At 35.5% G+C, this 20,854-nt stretch overlaps 1 protein-coding gene across 1 annotated transcript; it reads left to right on the forward strand.

Annotated features, from left to right (window-relative positions):
* Nucleotides 1-4,102: 4,102 nt before the first annotated feature.
* On the forward strand, nucleotides 4,103-14,005 carry LOC108539848 (dystrophin-like; the record flags this gene model as incomplete). The annotated part of the gene is made up of 3 exons (XM_017888789.1): nucleotides 4,103-4,116; nucleotides 11,103-11,250; nucleotides 13,856-14,005. Coding segments are annotated over exons 1-3 (312 nt in total), but the record flags the coding sequence as incomplete, so codon positions are not given.
* Nucleotides 14,006-20,854: the final 6,849 nt, after the last annotated feature.

Below are 20,854 nucleotides of genomic sequence, written 5' to 3' on the forward strand. Positions count from 1 at the left end.
TCCCCAGACTACTATGAATAATGTTATTACTTAGAGATATACAATTAAGATGATGTCATTAGGAGATTATTAATATAGGAACTAAGCAAATACTATATGCTAAGTACTGAGGATAGGGTGTGATAACAACAGATAGAAAATCTGCAATATTTTGATGAACATGGGAGATTACAGTATTTCCTGTGATAGAAACATTATGAGGGCCTATGGGACTACATAACAGGACCTATGACCTATTCTTGGGTTGGGGATGTCTAATTAATCAAGGAAAGCTTTGTAGAGGAAGTGATGTCTAATCTGAGATCAGAAAGGTCAACCTGGACCTACCTAGATGAAGATGTATGGAAGGACATCCCAGGCAGAGGGAACATTGTATGTTAAATCCTGACTTGGAAGAGTAAGTTGTTCCATGAACTACACAGTGCAAAGAAAGGTGCAGCACACCAACATGGCATAAGTATACATATGTAACAAACCTGCACGTTATGCACATGTACCCTAGAACTTAAAGTATAATTAAAAAAAAAAAAAAAAAATGAAGAAATAGAAGTAGAGACCAGATCACAAAGGGCTTTTTGACTCATGTTAGAGAAGTTATATTTTATCCCATTGGCACTAGGAAGTTGTTGAGTATATGAGGACATGATCAGCAACATATTTTAGAAAGATCTCTTATTCTCAAATGTAAAGAATGGATAAGAAGGAGACAAGGTAGGAGGCAGGAGCTAATTAGAAAGCAGTCTCAGAGAGGCTGTTAGAAGTCAGAGCAGAATGGCTATTATTAAAAAGTCAAAAACAACAGATGCTGGTGAGGCTTCAGAGAAAAGGGAATGTTTATACACTGTTAATGGGAATGTCAATTAGTTTAGGCCCTGTGGAGAGCAGTTTGAAAATTTCTCAAAGAACTTAAAAGAGAGCTGCCATTCAGCCCAGCAGTCTCGTTACTGGGTATATATTTAAAAGAATACAAATCTTTCTGCCAAAGAGACACATGTACTCACATGTTCATCACAGCACTATACAGTAACAAGGACATGGAATCAACCTAGGTACCCACCAGTGGTGGACTGAATAAAATAAATGTGGTATACATACACCATGGAATACTACACAGTCATAAAAAGAATAAAATGTGTCTTTTGTAGGAACATGGATGCAGCTGGAGGTCATTATCCTAAGTGAATTAATGCAGGAACAGAAAACTGAAGATAGCTAGAAGCTCAACATTGGGTACTCATTATAAAGATAAAAACAATAGACACTGGGGACTACTAGAAGGAGGAGGAAGGAGAGGGACAGCAGTTGAAAAACTACCTATTGGGTACTATGCTCACTACCTGTGTGGTGGGATCATTTTTACCCTAAATCTTGGCATCACACAACATACTCAGGTAACAACCTGTACATATACTACCTGGATCTACAATAAAAGTTGAAATCAGAATGAGAAGGAGAGAAGGAGACAGTGACAGGAGGATGGAGAGAAGTGGGCAGATTCAAGAGAGATTTCTCAAGTGGGCTTAATGAGGACATGCTTATTGATACGCTCTGGGAGTGAGGGAGAGAGAAGAATCAAGGATGACTTACAGATTTGCAGCTTTAAAAAGTGGGAGCTGGCCAGGCGCAGTGACTCACGCCTATAATCCCAGCACTTTGGGAGGCCAGGGCCGGCAGATCACGAGGTCAGGAGATCAAGACCATCCCGGCCAACATGGTGAAACCCCGTCTCTACTAAAATCCAAAAGAAAAAAAAAGCCAGGCGTGTTGGCACATGCCTGTAGTACCAGTTACTTTGGAGGCTGAGGCAGGGGAATCGCTTGAACCCGCGAGGCGGAGGTTGTAGTGAGCTGCAATCATGCCATTGCACTCCAGCCTGGCAACAGGGTGAGACTCCATCTCAAGTTTAAAAAAAAAAAAAAAAAACTGGTAGCTGGTGGAGTCATCCATTGAACTTGACAGAGGAGCAGGTTCAGGCAGGAAGACGATGGTGTTTGAATGTCTGGGAAGGGAAAAACTGAACTGGGGTTGAAATCAGAAAAAAACAGTTTGAAGTTATACCCTCTTAACTGCATTTTCTATCAGATGATAATGGCTTTGTGACAGGCTTTACTGATAGGTGATGTAACTCTGCCTCTTATAGATGAAGATCCAAAGCATCCTCAGATCCCCAAAGCCTGTTTCAGCAACTGTGTAGACAGCACACACAAAAATCTAGGTGGAAGTCCTGGGGCTCAGTTAGTTGATTGGATCTATTAAAGTAGCATTGGAGAACACAGTTCAGAGATTTCCTAAACATATTACTCTATAATTTCTTTTTATCCAAAAACTGAATTCGATGTGGGATAGGGATTATAAAAGCCTTGAGATTCTAGATAGAATCTCTGAATAGAAGGCTTTTTGGCCACATCTAGTACTCTCCTTTCCTCATTCCATTTCCAAACTTCTTGTTCACTTGTTTTTAGGACATTCTTACTACATGCCTTCCTCAAGATCTTTGTACTTGTTTTCTCTGCTTAGGGCGTTCTTTCCCACAATAGTTGCATGGCTTGCTCCCCTCGCTTGTTTATTTCGGTATTACCTATCTTCATTAAAGCTGCTATAAAAGTAAAACCCACACCTCAGTGGCTTAACATAACAGAAAGTTTCCATTCATGCAAACTTTACAAAAGTTCTCTGGTCAACAAATAGCTTTCCTCCAAATGGTGAATCAGGGGGACCCAGGTTACTTCGCTTTTGTGGCTCTGATGTCTTTAACATATGGATTTCAAAATCACTGTGCTTTTGTACATTAGACTGAAAAAAAAAAAAAAAAACAAGGAATATTACATATGGTGGTGGTGGTTAGTGGAGGTGGGGTTATGAGCCAGGCTTCATATTCATGAGCATCACTTTTGCTAACAATCCATTGGCTCGAACTCAGTCATGTAGCCACACTAATGGCAAGGGAGACTGGAAGATGACAGCTAGCTGCACGATTAAGAGAAATGAGTAAACTTGTCTAATGAGAAGCTATCCAGTCCTTACCATGAGGACTTTACTCAAATGTCTCCTTCTCCATGGAGCCTATGATCACCCTTTATAAAATCAGAACTGCTCCCCAACTTCCCCTCAATATTTCCATCCCTTTTCCATGCTTCATTTTTTTCCTCTGTAGCACTTACTATATTACAATCTATAGATTTTCTTTCTTTATCTTGTTTACTGTCTGCCTCCCCTTCATCCCAATCAAATGTAAGGTCCATGAGACAGGGATTGCTGCCGATATTCATGGCCATATCATTGGACACTAGTAGACCCTCAATAAATGGCTGTTACATTGTGATTACATATATGCTTCACCTAGAAGTAGTCTCATCTGGTGGCACTTTTACTCATACATTGACATTAATTCTCCGTTGTTTTTTCCCCAGCAAAATTTGTCAAGGTAGTTTGTCAGTAGAGAGAAATAAAGTTGTCAGGTGGCTCATCAGAAGTTCGATTTTGAGTAGTCCCACTGTGTACTCATAATGTTTTATAAATACTTTTATCTATGTAAGCACATGGGCTTAGACACAATTCTAGGATTAAAATAGAAAGTTCTGTATCCATATTTTCTCTTTTTTATACCTCCTTTTATGTTCTCTATCATTGTTTTGACTGCCATTAGTGAAGCACTAGGCTAAACTAAATCTGGGTTTCTGAGAAAAAAAAATTTAATTCCTCAGCAACCACATTATAAAGTGTTTATTGTTCTACTAATTTACAGATGATGGAAACTGAGGGCTAAAGACATTAAGTAACTCACCTGTGTTCACATCTCAGCCTGATAACTGGCAGCATTTAGATTTGGACTTACTTCCCATACAGATATCACATTGCTAACCTTCAGGTTTTCCCTTCTGATTTCCACATCTACCCAAAAGTTGCTAATCATTTCCTTAATAGTGGAGGCATAAATGACTGAGAAATCTTGACATATTATCCCGCTCAGGAGCACTTCATTCCCACAGGCAGGAACTTTAGGAAATAACAAATGTCTAATTGTATATACCAAGCACTAACCAGGTATTGGTAGACATGTTGGCTTAAAAATTAAAGTTGATGCTTGGGTTCTGATTCGATAATGACCTATGGAGGGTATGGCCCTGAGAAGGTGAATAGGTGCCTACAAATGAAGTTTTTGTTTTGTTTTCCTTGAAAGAGTAACTTATGCTTGAATCCTTCTAATTTTCTCAGATACAAGGATGGTCCATTTATTTTACTTCCAATCAAAACAACAAGTACTGTCCTGGGAAAGATGTATGGCTTACTTACTCTCAATTTATGCTTATTTTATTTTTGGGGTTGGAGCTGTGTAGAAGTAACCTGATAGAGGAGGGGAAAAAAAAAAAAAAACAGTGGAGAAAATAACTTAAACACAGTTTAGGGATTGACTTTGGTGTATGACCATCACAATTTGCAATAGTTGGATGCCACTGTAAACAAGCAGGAAGAAATATCTGTTAAAGTACTCATTAAGTGGCTAAATGGTGTGCTCATGGACATATTGCACAGGAAAAAGATAAAGCTGTCTTTACATAACATAAAACTGTTATTCTGTTATATAAATGTGTTGCTTGTGGCTTGGAATAAAATTCCTAGTGAAAACATATTCTAAATTCAGGTCAGTACTGTACCTCAGCCACATGGATGTAAGTAAAGATGATACCTCTGGAAAACTGAGTTAGGCAACCAACAAATGTATCCATGAGGATGCAAATTTCATGTTAAGGGTGGCCTGTGAAGAATCTGAACAAAATTGTTGTGAAATATGAATGAAGGAAATGTGATCGAATGATGTAATATTTTGGGTACTATATAATTTTAAAGTAGACACACTAAGCAAAGTAATGAATTAAGCATTATATGTAAAAGGTGATAATTATGTCCTCCATTTCCTAAGTTTCTATGTAAAGGTGATCAAAAAACTTGGAGAAGGACTTCTCATTTGGAATATGAGATAGTCACCTTTGGGATATACGTGGTGTATCAGTCCTTGGAAGCTTCGGTTTCTCCCACTGAAAGCATATAATAGGCAATCAAAAGATGTATGGAAATTAAAAGAGATCAACTGTGAAACTAAGCACTTGCCTAAACACTTGTTAGATCCCCGCACCGAAACTCTGCCATGTGATTTGGCAGTCTATTCATCTTACCATAAAGTGAGTAGCCCGTACGAATGTGTCATTAAGAGTTGAATTTAAATTCACTGAATTAGCAACACATTGAGTAGCGCTTCTTTGTTGATTATGCAAATCTCTTACCATCGTAATATTGCTCCTTAATTTCATTAGGAACATTGTAACTGTAAATAGTAACAGATGCCATATTTCAAAAGAAGCCATTCTTTAAAAAAAAAAAAAAAAAAGCTTAAATGTATAAGATGTTATTGAAATGCTTTCTAAAGTAAAATATTTAGCACTTAATTTGCAGATGGGTAAGTTAAATATCCCATCATTATTTATTACTACCACTTGTCTGAATAAATCTACCATAAGCATTAAGCAAGTAAGGTAAACAAAGAAAATAACAACTTCAGGTGAGATGCCAATATAAAGCACGTTTAAACCGTTCTGTCAGAGACAGCCTGGAAATGCTAACTGGTGTTTTCTTTGCTTTTCTGCAATCATCGGAATACCTAAATTCAACTTGCAGCTTTAAAACTCAATCGAGGCTTTTAAATTTACAGAAAACACATGGGCTTTGGAAAAAGCAGATTATAACAAGGTCCCATGGATTTTGTCACCATCTTTTTTATATTTTCAAAGGTAATATAAAAACAAAATCTAGTAAGAAATGGACTACCAATGTTTTCTATTTAAAAGATGCGTGTATTTTTAAAGAAATTAAATCACTGGAAAAAAAGTTTTCCACAAATATTGTGTAAAAGAAAGATAGCAAAAGCTTAGCCAAAGCTTTTACTGTTTAAGTGATGATTTATTCTGAGAGTTCTTAAGAGTTTTCTAAATTAGTATATGGTTAATATCCATAAAATCGCATGCAAGATGCTGTCTTTCAAATTGATGCTAAAGGTTAATTAGAAAATGTACTTGATTATTTATAGCACACCATTGAGTCCCAGATATTCTGTGTTCAAAAACACTGTAAATATAGAAAATCTAGCAGAATTATATTGGAAAGACAGTAATTCTTCACAAATTAACTTATAATGCAATCCATTTAAAAATTTTCAGTGAGAATTATTTTATAATTTGACCGAATGATACATTACATGAGTTAGAGTAACTAAAGTGGGAGAGTGGGTTAACCTACCAGAAATTAAACATATTTTAAAGCTGCGATAATTGACGTAGTGTATTACTGTCACAAAAATCTACAGTAGGTCAACAAGCAGAAACTTAAAATATAATGAAGAAAGCACCATAAATCAATTCAGAAGAGATGGTGCTGGGGGAAAAAATATCAATTTCTGAAAAACTCTTGAAGGTTAGAAACAACACTATATAAACTTAAGATGGATTAAATATTTGGGTGTTCTTTTTTAACAAATGAAACAGTAAGGATCAAGAATAAGTGAGAATATCTGATCAATGGTAAAATGGCCACAATTTTAAGGATACTATCAATGAACATAATATCAAAGAAATAAACCGTTAAATTTTATTTAGAAAAAAAACTACTAAAAGGCAAAAAGGAAGCTGGAAACATATTCTCAATCTATGTTTCAGATAATGTGAAAAAAGCTCTTAAGAAAACACAGGAAAAATGGGCAACAGACATTGCAGATAATTGACAGTAGAAACTAAATAAATGACAAAGAACGTTTCCAACTTTCCTATTAATAGAATGCTTAAAGTATCTATGACAAGCTTTTTATGTGTTTTATCAGGTATATAAATTATAATGCTCAATAATGGTAAAGTGTAGTGAGACAAGTATTTTCTAACTGTTGGTGGGAGTTTATGAGTGTTCTGAGTACCAACCTTGACAGAAATTCAACAATGTGTACCTGGATTCTTAGGATTCCCATTGTTAACTTTTCCTTCTTACTCCAGCAGATATGTGATTCATAATGTATAAACAAATGTGTTTATTGTAGGGTTATTTATTATAATAAAAAATGAAAGCAAACAAAATCCCTAATAACACAATAATGGTGAAATATAGGGTACCCGTATATATCTTATTACTAGGATCTTTAAAAAATCTAGTTTTTAAAGAGTAATTAATGACCTACAGAGATATAGTTGAATAATAAATGAAAATAAGCATACAATGTTTATAGAGTTTGAACCCAGTAATACATATAAATCTCAACTGTAATGAATAAGCACATCTCTCCTCTTTGCTGGATATTCTTGATAGAAAAAATATGCAAGTAAATAATTTGAGAGATATTTGAAAAGAGGGGAGTGTTTGATTTAGAATTTTCTAAACTTGAGGGTTATTTTTATTTTTTTGTTTTGATATTACTTTTCCCTGCTCCTTAAATTTTTGTTTGTTTGGGGGGTTTGGAGTTTTCTTCTCCTTGAAATTGTCTGTTTCTAGATGAAAGTTGAAAATATTTAAAAGCTTTGCCAATGTGTCTAGGTTTTTCAAATGTAATCAGATTTTAGCAAGATTTTACTTAACTAAAAGTATTCAGAACACTATGCAAAATCATCTGGAGTCAAATAGTAATGCAAGCAATGATTTGCAGAGTAGAGAGAGAGAAAAAGATGAGATAGACCCTCAAAATCTAGACCCAATGAATTAAATCAGCTTGGAACATTTAAACAAATAAAGGATACCTATACTAGAAGTTTTCTTCTTCCACAATTGATTCTAAGGTCAGAATCTGAGGGGAAATGGTGCTATTCCACGTTCTAAAACCAGCTGCCAGCAATCAAGACCAGCCACTTCCCCATAGGGTTTACTCTAAAGCAACAGTGGTATTATCTGTATTCCAAGCAATTTCCAACCTCCTCTGTACTCCGTGTCCCAGGCAAGGTTAAAAAGACTCAGATTGGAAGGGATAGTAAGCTTTGCGGGAGTGCTGTGTTTTTGGTAAGGGACAGCTCCTTCTCCTTCATCTCCCTGAAGTCAAAAGTAGAGACTTTGAGAGAATCACTGAGAGTAAGTATATAGACTCCAAAGAAGGAAAAAGCATCTTCTCACTTCACTGAATGTTTGGAATCTGCAGACCTCCTTCACAGGTCTGTGTAGCTTTTGGAGAAGCCAGAAGAGCATTCTAGGCATTCCTTTGGCTTTCCATGCCTAAGCACTTAGAGTAGAAGAAGAGGAAGAACCATAAGGTTAACCATACATAAGAAATCAACAAAAGGCTGTGAAATTGACTTTTCCTATTTTTCAATTTAAATAAGAGAGAATTGTCAATGATTAAAATTCATAAAATCAAGAAAGAATGGACTCAGAAAATAGCAAACATGAAATGTTAATTATTAGTTCAAAAGTTAGTTTACTATGTTTTCTCCACCAACTGATTGCTAATGACTAAAGTCCTTATTTCCAGCTTTCCTCTCTCCCCTGAGCTCCAGATCTCTTGATTTTTTAAACTAGCAGTTTCCCCAAAATATATGAGACAACAAAATATACTCTCAGCTGAAGTAAATAGCATTCATCTTCCCAGCCAGATAAGGTAGAAGTACTTCTAGATCAGATGTTATATTCAGGATAGGTTAAAAACAGACTCTGGTCCCAGTGTCTCAGGAATGAACAATGGATGTGCTTATTTCACATTGCATGCCTGTATCAAAATATCTCATGTACCCTACAAATACATACACTTACTATGTCCCTACAAAAGTTAAAAACAATACATCATGAATATTTGTAAAATAAGTGAATAAATGTATAAATGAATTTAAAGGGAATAGACAGAGGGGAGAATGTAACTTTACATGTCCCAGAACAGACTTTGAACAGGCTCTTATCATATAGGAAAACTGAATATATGCAAGCATAAGTCCAATAACCAGATTCTGATTTACAGAATGATTGTAACTGTAGTTCTCTCAAGGCCCAGTCTTTGAACAGGCTGTGTCTTATTCCTGCAACATGCAGATCTATCTTCATGCTTCAAGACTCAGATCCTTATCTTCTCTGGGATGTCTCCCAAGCACTGCCCCAGAAATAACTTCTCCACCTAAAATAATTAATCATAATCCTTGGCTTACGTGCTTGTTTCTTCTCATTGACTATGAAATCCTCAAGACAAGGTATATCACATACATCTTTAATCCTAATGCCCAATAGAGTTCTTGGAAGATAGTAAGCTCCCAATACACATTTGTTAATTTGAAGCAAAAAAAAAAAAATTACCTAACCATTCAAAAAACTGAATTATCACAGATGTCCATCTAAAGTACTACATTTACACAATGAAATGCTATACAGCCAGGTTAATGAGCAAACTAAAATTATATGCAACATGGATTATTGTAAACATAATTTTGTGGGTTTTTTTGTTTTTTATTATTATTATACTCTAAGTTCTAGGGTACATGTGCACAATGTGCAGGTTTGTTGTAAACATAATTTTGAATGAAAAAGGCAAGACACAAAGGAGTATAAGCCATATAATTCAAATTTCATAATATTCAGTACAGGCCAAATAATCAAAGTTGACAGGGTACTGGTTATACTTGGAGGTAGTGACTGCAAAGGGGTAAGAGGAGATTTCTGAGATTCTGATAATATTCTATTTCCTTCTCTGATTGTACAGTGTCCCATTTTTAAAAGACTATTGAGCTATACAGTTAAATTGTGCAGCGTCCTGTACGTATATTATACTTCAATTAAAAGCTTCCATGGAAGATATACATAGTTCCCAAAAGACAATAGAACAAAAAATTTTCAATTATTTTAAGCACAAACAATTGTGTTCAGCTGTCTTACAATCGAATATATAAGAATAAATTTATGGCTAATTAGCACAGAGTAGATGCATTTTCATAATTAAAACTTCCATGAGTACAACATATGTTAAGTATTTAAAATCAGTTTTTCTCTTTCTTCAAATGAGGTTGTGAGTCATAATTTGGAAAACAGTTCAGCATGTAATAATTTAGTGATTTTATTTTAAACCAAGCTGAAGCCACATAGAGCAGAACTGCTCAACTGAACCCTATCCAAATCCTTGACCCACAGAATCAGGAGCAGATAAAATGGCTGCTATTTAAACAAAACAAAAACCTTGTTTATACTTTTGTCCTATAATTTTCCATAAGTACACTTTAATTAAACATTTTTAAACTTGCAACTTTAGGTTATATACTTACTTTAGTTGGTTCTCAACCAGGGACAATTTTGTCCCCACCCCCAACCCCCCAGTATATTTGGCAATGCCTTGAAACATTTTTCGTTGTCACAGCTCAGGGGCGAGGTGTTACTACTGGTATCCAATGTGTACAACAGGCCAGGGATACTGCTGAATGCCCTACAATGCACAGGATAGCCCCTCACAGCAAAGAATTATCCAAACTTAAATGTTAGTAATGCTAAAGTTGCGAAACCTTGCTCTGATATCATAACATAATGTTGTTAGAATTTTTATTTTATTCATTTTATTTACATATGTATGTATGTATGTATGTATGTATGTATTTGAGATGAAGTCTTTCTCTGTTGCCCAGGCTGGAGTGCAGTGGCGCGATCTTGGCTTATTGCAGCCTCTGCCTTCCAGGTTCAAGTGATTCTCCTGCCTCAGCCTCTGCAGTAGCTGGGATTACAGGCGCCTGCCACCAAGCCTGGCTAATTTTTGTATTTTTAGTACAGACGGGGTTTCACCATGTTTGCCAGGCTGGTCGCAAACTCCTGACCTCAAGTGATCTGCCCACATCGGCCTCCCAAAGTGCTAGGATTACAGGCATGAGCCACTGCACCCGGCCAGGAATTTTTGAATCAGAATTTTTCTTGACCAATTTTAATCTCTTATCATTTAGAGATTCTTGAAATATTGAAATTGCTGTGTTCGAAGTGAATGAATTTTCTTAAATTATATATTGTTAACATCTTTTAAATTGCTTATTTTCAAATTGTTTGCCATGTTTGTTTTCCAGTTTGCATTAAAAAATAGTTTGAGAAATATGTTGTTTATAACAATTTTATTCTTCTTTCTCCAGGCTAGAAGAACAAAAGAATATCTTGTCAGAATTTCAAAGAGATTTAAATGAATTTGTTTTATGGTTGGAGGAAGCCGATAACATTGCTAGTATCCCGCTTGAACCTGGAAATGAGCAGCAACTAAAAGAAAAGCTTGAGCAAGTCAAGGTAATTTTATTTTCTCAAATCCCCCAGGGCCTACTTTTATAAAGAAGTATATGAATCTATTTTTTTACTTTAATCATTGGTTTCCTGCCCATTAGGTTATTTATAATTCCTTGCTAAAGTGTTTTTGTTGCAACTTTATTTTTTCTTAACCCTGCAGTTCTCAACCAGTGCACATAAGAACATATGTATGTATGTGTGTATGTGTATTTATATATACACACACATATTGCATCTATACATATAGATGTATATAATCTATGTATATAAATCACAGTTTTATCTTAAAACTAATTTGAAAATAATTTTAGATTTAGTTGAGAACTTCAAAACTTCAAATAATTTTTTTTTTTTTTTTTTTTTTTGAGACGGAGTCTTGCTCTGTCGCCCAGGCTGGTGTGTGCAGTGGCCGGATCTCAGCTCACTGCAAGCTCCCCCTCCCAGGTTCACACCATCCTCCTGCCTCAGCCTCCTGAGTAGCTGGGACAACAGGTGCCCGCCCCCACGCCCGGCTAGTTTTTTGTATTTTCACCGTGTTAGCCAGGATGGTCTCGATCTCCTGACCTCATGATCCGCCCGCCTCGGCCTCCCAAAGTCCTGGGATTACAGGCTTGAGCCACTGTGCCTGGCCGTTCAAATCATTTTAAAAACTGAAGACGAGATTGTGGAATCATAAAATCTAAATCTAAATGGGAATCACTTTTTTAATCTGTCCTGGTTACCTATTTGGAGATTTGAGAAGAGACTTTAAAAAGAAGAATCCATTTTCTTGGGGAAGATCTGGATTGCCAAATCAATATCACTACTTCAGCCTCTAATTAAAGGCATTATATTGCCCCAAAGCAATGTTTTGTTTTAGTTTGTCTGGAGGTGTAGGACGTGGTGTTGGTTCACATTCCATTTGGTTGAATAGACATCCAGCTTATTCCAGTGGCTTTTCATGCCTTCCTACTGTGATGTCTGCTTATTACTGATTACTTCCCTTGGCTGACTGGCATGCTCTGATTGTGCAGTTGGATTAACTTTCATGGTTTTAGTTTTAGGAAAGCAACTCTTTTGGATCTATTTCATTTTAATTGTCGAACAGAAGGTGAAAGGGGAAGATAAATTAATATTTAATCATTCCCTATTATGTGCCAAGTATTAGATACATTTACAGCCACTATTTTATTTAATCTTCATATCAAATTTTGACAATGGTTGCTATTATCCTCATTTTACAAGGTCACATAATCAAAGGGAAATGAAATTGCTCCTTTATCAATGATTCAGTTGCCTTACACATGTAAATTAGAGTCCAATGTCAAACATTTATTTCTGTGAAACAAGACATTTACACCTGAAAAGAAATAAAGTATAAAATAAAATATGGTGTAATTCAATAAACAAATATGGAGCACTGACTATACATCAGATGTTTTACTAGGTATTTGAGATTCAAAATAGAAAAGAATGGGAATCATTTGAAGATGGTTATACCCTAGAACAATGAACTCAGTCTATTCTTGGAAATTTATCTTTCCTAAATGTACTGTGTCACATATAGTAATATAATTGATAATTCATTTGAGACATTATTTAGTGGCATTTTCTTATATAATTAATATGCATGATTCTATTTTCTCCTGAAAGAATCTAGATCAGTGCTGTCAAATAGAACTTCTGTGGTGATGAAAACATTCTGCATTATCCGTTTTTGTAACAACTAGTTATTTGTACCTTTTGAATGCCTGGAGAGTTGGTAGTGTGACTGAGGAACTTGAGATTTTATTTTAGCGAATTTTGATTAACTTAAATGTTAATAGTGTCGTATGGCTAATGGGTACTGTAGCAGACACTGTAACTCTAGATGACAAAAATGAATAAAACACAGTTGTTAACATCATGGTGGTTTTGGAGGTCTTGGGAAAGGGTATACACTATGTGATGGTGAATGAGTAAGAGAAATTTAGGGATATGGAGTGAAAAATGAGGATTCTAGAATGAAACTACCCAAATTTGAACCACAACTTTGTTGCTTGCTAGATTTGTGTCCTGGGAGCTTTTGTCTCAGTTTCCTTCCATATAAAATGAAGATAATAAGATCTACCTGATATAAGTATTATAATATGAAGATAAGCTAAGATACTAAACATGAAAAGGTTAGCATAGTGCCTGGTACTGTGTATATTGAGAGTAAATATTCTCAATGTCAGTTACCTATTAAGATGATAATGCAGTTTATCGGTGGCAAGCTACGGTATGCTATGGCATGCTATGATACCCAAGAGGTTGATGACTTTATTCACATTGTTCTATTTCTGATAGAGACATGTTTTCAGACGCTAACTTTATTTGGAGTGTTGCTTTACCATCTCACATTTTTCTCTTAAAAAATTATGAGGAATAATATAATCATTTTTTTTTTCCTACAAAGATTTATCTACTGGGGAGTGAGTGTTTCAGTCAATCAGCTCTGTGCTCAAATAGAAAACTGTTGGTATTTGAGGTACCACTGGGCCCTTGGTCAAGTCGCTTCATTTTGATAGACTAATCAATAAAAGCGAAGACAAGGTAGTTGGAATTTTGCTGTAATTCATTTTAAACGTTGTTGCAATGTCTGTTTCAGTTACTGGTGGAAGAGTTGCCCCTGCGCGAGGGAATTCTAAAACAATTAAATGAAACTGGAGGACTCGTGCTTGTAAGTGCTCCCATAAGCCCAGAAGAGCAAGATAAACTTGAAAATAAGCTCAAGCGGACAAATCTCCAGTGGATAAAGGTTAGACATGAACCATCTCTTCTGTCACATGTGTTAAATGTTGCAAGTATTTGTATGTATTTTGTCTCCTGGGTGCTTCATTGGTGGGGGAGGAGGCTGGTATGTGGATTGCTGTTTTGTTTTGTTTTTCAACCTGACCGTTTGCCTTGGCTGTATGTTTTGTTGTGGCTAGAAAAAATGATGATGGTGAATGGCTTTACATTAGTGACCGAATGCCAAAATTTATACTACAATTTTTTGCCTAAATTATTCTGAAGAATTAGACTGAAGAAATGATGAAGTATTTAATTCAGTGGCCAGGTATATACTGACAGTATTGAATCTAAAAGGACGTGGTCTGGTTCTAGTTAAACAAGTATCATAAATCAAAATTAATTATTCACACCTATATTATAGATTTAATAATTAATGTACACTAATGTTCTCCACAAGTTTATTTACTTACCTACTTATTAACTCGTGAGTTTTCATCTTTCCACTTTGAATGCTATATAAATCTAATATTAATACTATGTATTAAATTAATACATATTTATTTTATATAAAGCAAGTGGTGCATATGAATTTATAATAAAAAGCAACAGCAATTGATCCAGCACTATTTATTCAAAGATAATCATTTCCTCACTGTATTGTCGTGGCATCTTTGTCATAAATCAAGAGAACTTGTATGTATGAATCTGCGTCTAGATTCTATATCCTCTTCCATTTGATTAAATCTGTACTGTAACAGTACTTCACTGGCTTAATTACAATCTTTTTTTAAAAACAATTCTACTGAGCTATAATTCACGTACCATTTAACTCATTTTAGGTGGACAATTCAATGGTACTGGGATATTACATTTTAAGCTGTGATAAAATATATAACATAAAAAATTGTCATTTTAGTCATTTTGTGTGTACAATTCAGTGGCATTTATTACAACCATCACCACAATTTATCCCGCCCCCCAATTTTTTTTTTCTTTTTTGGAGACAGAGTCTCGCTGTGTTGCTCAGGCTGGAGTGCAGTGGTGCGCTCTCGGCTCACTAAAACCTCACCTCCCAAGTTCAAGTGATTCTCCTGCCTCAGCCTCCCAAGTAGCTGGGATTACAGGCGCCTGCCACCATGCCCAGCTAACTTTTTGTCTTTTTACTAGAGATAGGTTTTTGCCATGTTGGCCAGGCTGGTCTCAAACTCCTGATCCACCCACCTTGGACTCCCAAAGTGTTGGGATTAGAGGCGTGAGCCACTGCGCCCAGTCTCCAAAATTTTTTATTACTCCAACCAGACAGTCTGTAACCATTAAGCAATAGTTCCCCTTTCTCTGTCTTCCCATCTGCTAGTAGCCTCTGGACTACTTTCTGTTTCTATGAATTTGGCTATTCTAGATCTTTTACATAATTGGAATTGTATATTTGCCACTTTGTGTCTGCCTTACTTCACTCAGCATAATATTTTCAAGGTTCATCTATGTTGTAGCATGTGTCAGAATTTCATTCCTTTTTATGACTGAATAATATTCCATTGTATGTATGTATGCAATCATTTTATTTACACATTTTGGATCTGGTTGTGTATACCATCCGACTTAGTTCTTCCTATTCAAGATTGCCTTGGCTACTTTTGTTTCTTTGAATAAATTTTAGAACCATGTTGTCTATTTTTACATAAAGCCTGCCAGGATATTGATTGAAATTTTGTGAATCTGGAGCTCAATTAGCATCTTTACAATACTGAGTCATCTAATTTGTGAACATTTCGAATTGTGTCAGGTTATTTATTATACTTTTTAAATTGATGATGCTGACATTCTAATAACAGATCATTTATATGACTGATAAAATATTTAGGAACTAAAATAAGTACCAATTTTATGACATTAATACCATAATGTGTGCTTAAGTCTCTGTAATTCAAGCAGGTAGTTATTTGAAAAAAAAAAAAACCCTTCTTGGTTTCTACCTGTAATGATTGCAAAACATCTGTGTAAAGATACAGACTTTTATGTATGGAGGGAAGGTGGTGTCCCAGCAATTAAATTTTACATCTACATAGCAATGCAAATGAAATCATCCCTCATAAAAAGAGAACAAGGAGGTAGGATACCCAAAATGTCCTACAATATCTCAGTACATCTTATGACAAAAAAACAAAAATTATAATTGTAGGAAATATGAGATAACTATCTCAAATATACAATAGCAGGTTTGTGGATTGTGAAAGAGTGAAGGTTTTGTGTGTTCTGAAACAAAATAAAAGTCAAATTTTATGATAGAAAATTAAAACTGAGGTTATGAACACCATCATGTATATACTTATGTTACTACAGCATCCATAATATCTGTTTCTTATGCCAAAATTATAATTTTAATGCAATGTTTTTGCCATTAAATGCCACAGGATTTGGAATTTTATTCATTAGTCATATTAACATTATTTAATCATCTTTTCTCCATCCATATGCCCCTGTATCCCTGTTAGTTTAGATTTAGGGATACAAAGGAAATGATCAGTACCAGATTTAGGTAAATAACACAAGTTTTTTTTTAAGTTAAAAAAAAGTGGCTTATAACACTGGCAGACCATTTTGATCTTCATTAAATCTCAAGCTCTTACTTATTACAGGAGGGTAGAAATAAAGCGGACCCCGTCCCTGTGTTCTCCAGTCCTATCCTTCATCCAAAGCTTAGAGTGGGTGATATAATTAGAACTAGTGGGTCATAGTTACTGGGACATGAATATGTCAATTCCTTAGTACATAGTATCTCCAGATATATCCTAATATCATAATCAGTTGGCAGGTGCTTTCTGCACAGCTAACTAATATGCTGCATTCTGCATATTGAGCCAACTGACTACTTACTTTTGTACCTTTATTTTATTTTTTGAGATGGAGTCTCACTTTGCCACCCAGGCTGCAGTGCAGTGGCACGATCTCAGCTCACTGCAACCTCCACCTCCCGGGTTCAAGCGATTCTTCTGCCTCAGCCTCTCGAGTAGCTGGGACAACAGGCGCACGCCATCATACCCGACTAATTTTTGTATTTTTAGTAGAGATGGAGTTTCACCATGTTGGCCAGGTTGGTCTCGAACTCCTGACCTCGTGATCCACCCACCTCAGCCTCCCAAAGTGCTGGGATTACAGGCGTGAGCCACCGCGCCCGGCCTGTAACTTTATGTTTCATTGCTGAAGAGAGAAAACAGCGGGTGAAGATAATATAGCTATTTCTTTAAGGGAGTGGTAGACCGTATAATGAGTTCATTGCAAAAGCGTGTTACCTTGCCTTGGCCTAGGTAGCTTCTCTTTAAGCGGATATGGAAAGGGTTGCTTTAAACTGAATATAGCCATTAGCATAAATTTATGGGTGCCTTCATGCAGTGAAGGCTCATGAAATGATATCCTCATTCTTGTCTAATATATAACTTGACCATTTACAGTGTTTAACAATAATACCCATAAGAGCCACAAAGTGGGGATGTTATTAAAGCTAGCCTCTGTGTTTCTCTCTCTGAGCGTCTCATTCTATGATCTTTACACACACTTCTGACTCAGGTGTTTTTAATATTTATCCCTCTTCATATTTCTTTGTATTTTCTCTGAACATGCATGTGGGTGTAGGAGGCTCTCTTGCCATCATCATCGCTCTCTTCCTCTATGTTTCTCACTGTTAAGCTAATTTTCATCTATGAATTGACACCTTACAGTATTTATTATGAATCTACTTTTTTCTTTCTTTGTTTTTTTTTTTTTTTTTTTTTTTTTTGAGACAGAGTTTTGCTCTGTCGCCCAGGCTGGAGTGCAATGGTGCGATCTCAACTCACTACAACCTCTGCCTCCTGGGTTCAAGCAATTCTCCTGCCTCAGCCTCCCAAGTAGCTGGGATTACAGGCATGCACCACCATGCCTGGCTAATTTTTGTATTTTTAGTAGAGACAGGGTTTCACCATGTTGATCAGGCTGGTCTTGAACTCCCGGCCTCAGGTGATCCGCCCACCTCGGCCTCCCAAATTGGTGGTATTGCCGGTGTGAGCCACCACACCTGGCCATGAATCTACTTTTCTATATGCATATTTGCCACTATTTTTCTGCCCCGGTGGTTTATGTAACACATTCTCTTCTATACTCCTCCCCTGACCCCTTTAATCCCAGTTTCATTTCCTTTCATGTCTTTTTATTTTGTGTCCCCTTTCCTCATTCTTTATTGCTTTTATACAAGTTATATGTGAGTATTTTTTTAACTACCCATTTATTTAAAACCAAAATATACTTTGTCATTCTTTATTTTTGAATCATATTGTATCCTTCCTTAATTTAAAAGGTGAAAAGATGGAACATTCATTTTGCAAGCTCAGGATTATTTAGGTAGAAGGAGCCTCATGAAACTAAATTATTTTCACATCTTCTAGATTAGAACACCGAGTCCTAGAAAGGTTATGTGACTTATTTGAGACCATGTAGCTCTCTATTTAAATATAAAAGTGATTCCAAAATAAAGAGTGGGGGTTTTAACCTTTTGGTGAAGCTCAAGTGATTTCTATGTGGATAATACCCTAGAAAAAAAAAGAAAAAATATGGATTCCCATTTCATTCCATTGCTCCTTTAAATATTAAAATGGGGATTTATTTTCTTTTAAAAAAACTATATGAGTTTTTGCTTTGCTTTCTGCCCTTTTTGAGAACTAAATGCTAGGTTTTAAAATTACTTTCTAGAACACTCTACTGTGGAACATTTATGATTGTGTAATATAGCAAAACATGTTTATGTTGTTTCCGAATTAGTTAAAATCCTATTTTTAATGTCAAGTAATTTTACAGGTAGTATATGTTATGCATTCCTGTTAGTTTTAATAATTATATTTTCATTTTGTTAAATAAATTTAAGTTTTCATATTTTTACATGTAAACAGTAATTTACTATCTACATGTAAAATACCATTTACAAATAAAATATACTGTTTAAATGTAAATAGTAAATTACTATTTGAACTTGTTACTACCCAGACAGTATAAAATGGTGCATATAAAGAAAAAAGCATTTTGGAAAACAGTTAAGAAATTTTGCTGGAAAGTGAATTTTAGTTAAGTGCATCTTTAAAAATCTTACTCACTTTACCTAGGAAAAAGATAGATTTACAAATATAACATATATAACAAACCTTTAATATGGGAATAATTTTTGTAATATTGATAATAGTACAGGTATTATTTTCAAAAAATCACAAAATAAAAATTATGAAAGTAAAAACATAGTGCAACTCCTAGCACAAACTATCTTCCACAATATACAGTTGGCTGTATCTAAATTGCCAGAAATCTGGTTCATTTTGTATTAACCTCGAATCATGTTGCTTCTAAATATGTATCTGAGGAGTAAACACTTTACATTTATTTTCATTTGTACAAAGTAAATAAATGTTTAGTCTTTTTCCAGACATATTTGCTATGTAATGACAGTCCTTATTAGTTATCAGTATAAATGTGAATAGCAAAAAGGAGAAAATTAAATAAAGCTAGAGCTTGGCTTTCTCACTCCTTGCTCAAAAATGGACACTTTGTCCAATCAATTTCCTATCACAAGATGATGATTAATAGATTGTTCTAATAGTTACCGTTCAGTCCTGTCCTTAATGTGATATTTTTTCTTTTTTTTTCTTTTTTCTTTTTTTTTTTTTAATGATACTTTAAGTTCTAGGGTACATGTGCACAACGTGCAGGTTTGTTACCTATGTATATATGTGCCATGTTAGTGTGCTGTACCCATTAACTCATCATTTACATTAGGTATATCTCCTAATGCTATCTCTCCCCCACTCCCCCCACCCCACGAAAGGCCCTGGTATGTGATGTGATATTTTTTTCAACCAAAGAATAGAATCTTCACTGGCATTGTTACCATATTGACTGGTATTTATGGAACCCTGGAAAAAATGCTGTAAAATATCTACTAGGGAGGATAATAATCATTATAGGAAATCATTTCTCTAGCTGGAAGTCATAGCAGGGACCAGATAGTTCCACTAGAGCTTTTATGTGCTCATGATTTTCTCCCTTAAAGTGTATTTGTAACACAGTTCACACAGCTTCCAATTTTATAAATCTGTGTGCTAAAATGCTATTATATAAGAAAACAGGTCAGGCATGGTGGCTCACGCCTGTAATCCCAGCACTTTGGGAGGCCCAGGTGGTTGGATCACAAGGTCAGGAGATCAAGACCATCCTGGCCAACATGGTGAAACCCCATCTCTACTAAAAACACAAAAATTAGCTGAGCATGGTGGCGCATGTCTCTAATCCCAGCTAATCGGGAGGCTGAGGCAGGAGAATCACTTGATCCAGGGAGTCGGAGGTTGCAGTGAGCCAAGATCATGCCAGTACACTCCAGCCTGGCAACAAAGCAAGACTCCATCTCAAAAATAAAAGGGGTGTTCACCTATTTATTGGGCATATAGTCTGATAGTTCCTAGAAATCCATGATCTTGGATGTTTTCTTTGTATAAGTTCCTGGAAATCCATTATTTGGATGTTTTCTTTATGTAGTTAATAGTCACAGCAAAACTGTAATTAAATTATTTATTCAACAGCTATCTAATGAAGGACTACTATGTGCCACATTCTGTTCTAAGCATATCATAATCGCTTCCCACCCTTCCCTTATTTAAAGGACATGCATAATTTTATAGGGCTTGGCATTATAAATATTCATATCTCTAATTTATAGTTGCTAAACAGTTGGAGGCTGAGGGTTGGGGGAAGGGAGTAGTAATTTAAAGTTTATAACATAAGCATCCTTGACTTTGCCTCCTATAATTTCACACTGACATGAGGTTTATTACTAGGTTGTGTGTCATGAGTACATCTCAAT

This window comes from Rhinopithecus bieti, unplaced genomic scaffold (genome assembly GCF_001698545.2).
Source record: "Rhinopithecus bieti isolate Rb0 unplaced genomic scaffold, ASM169854v2 scaffold_18669, whole genome shotgun sequence".
NCBI lineage: Eukaryota > Metazoa > Chordata > Mammalia > Primates > Cercopithecidae > Rhinopithecus > Rhinopithecus bieti.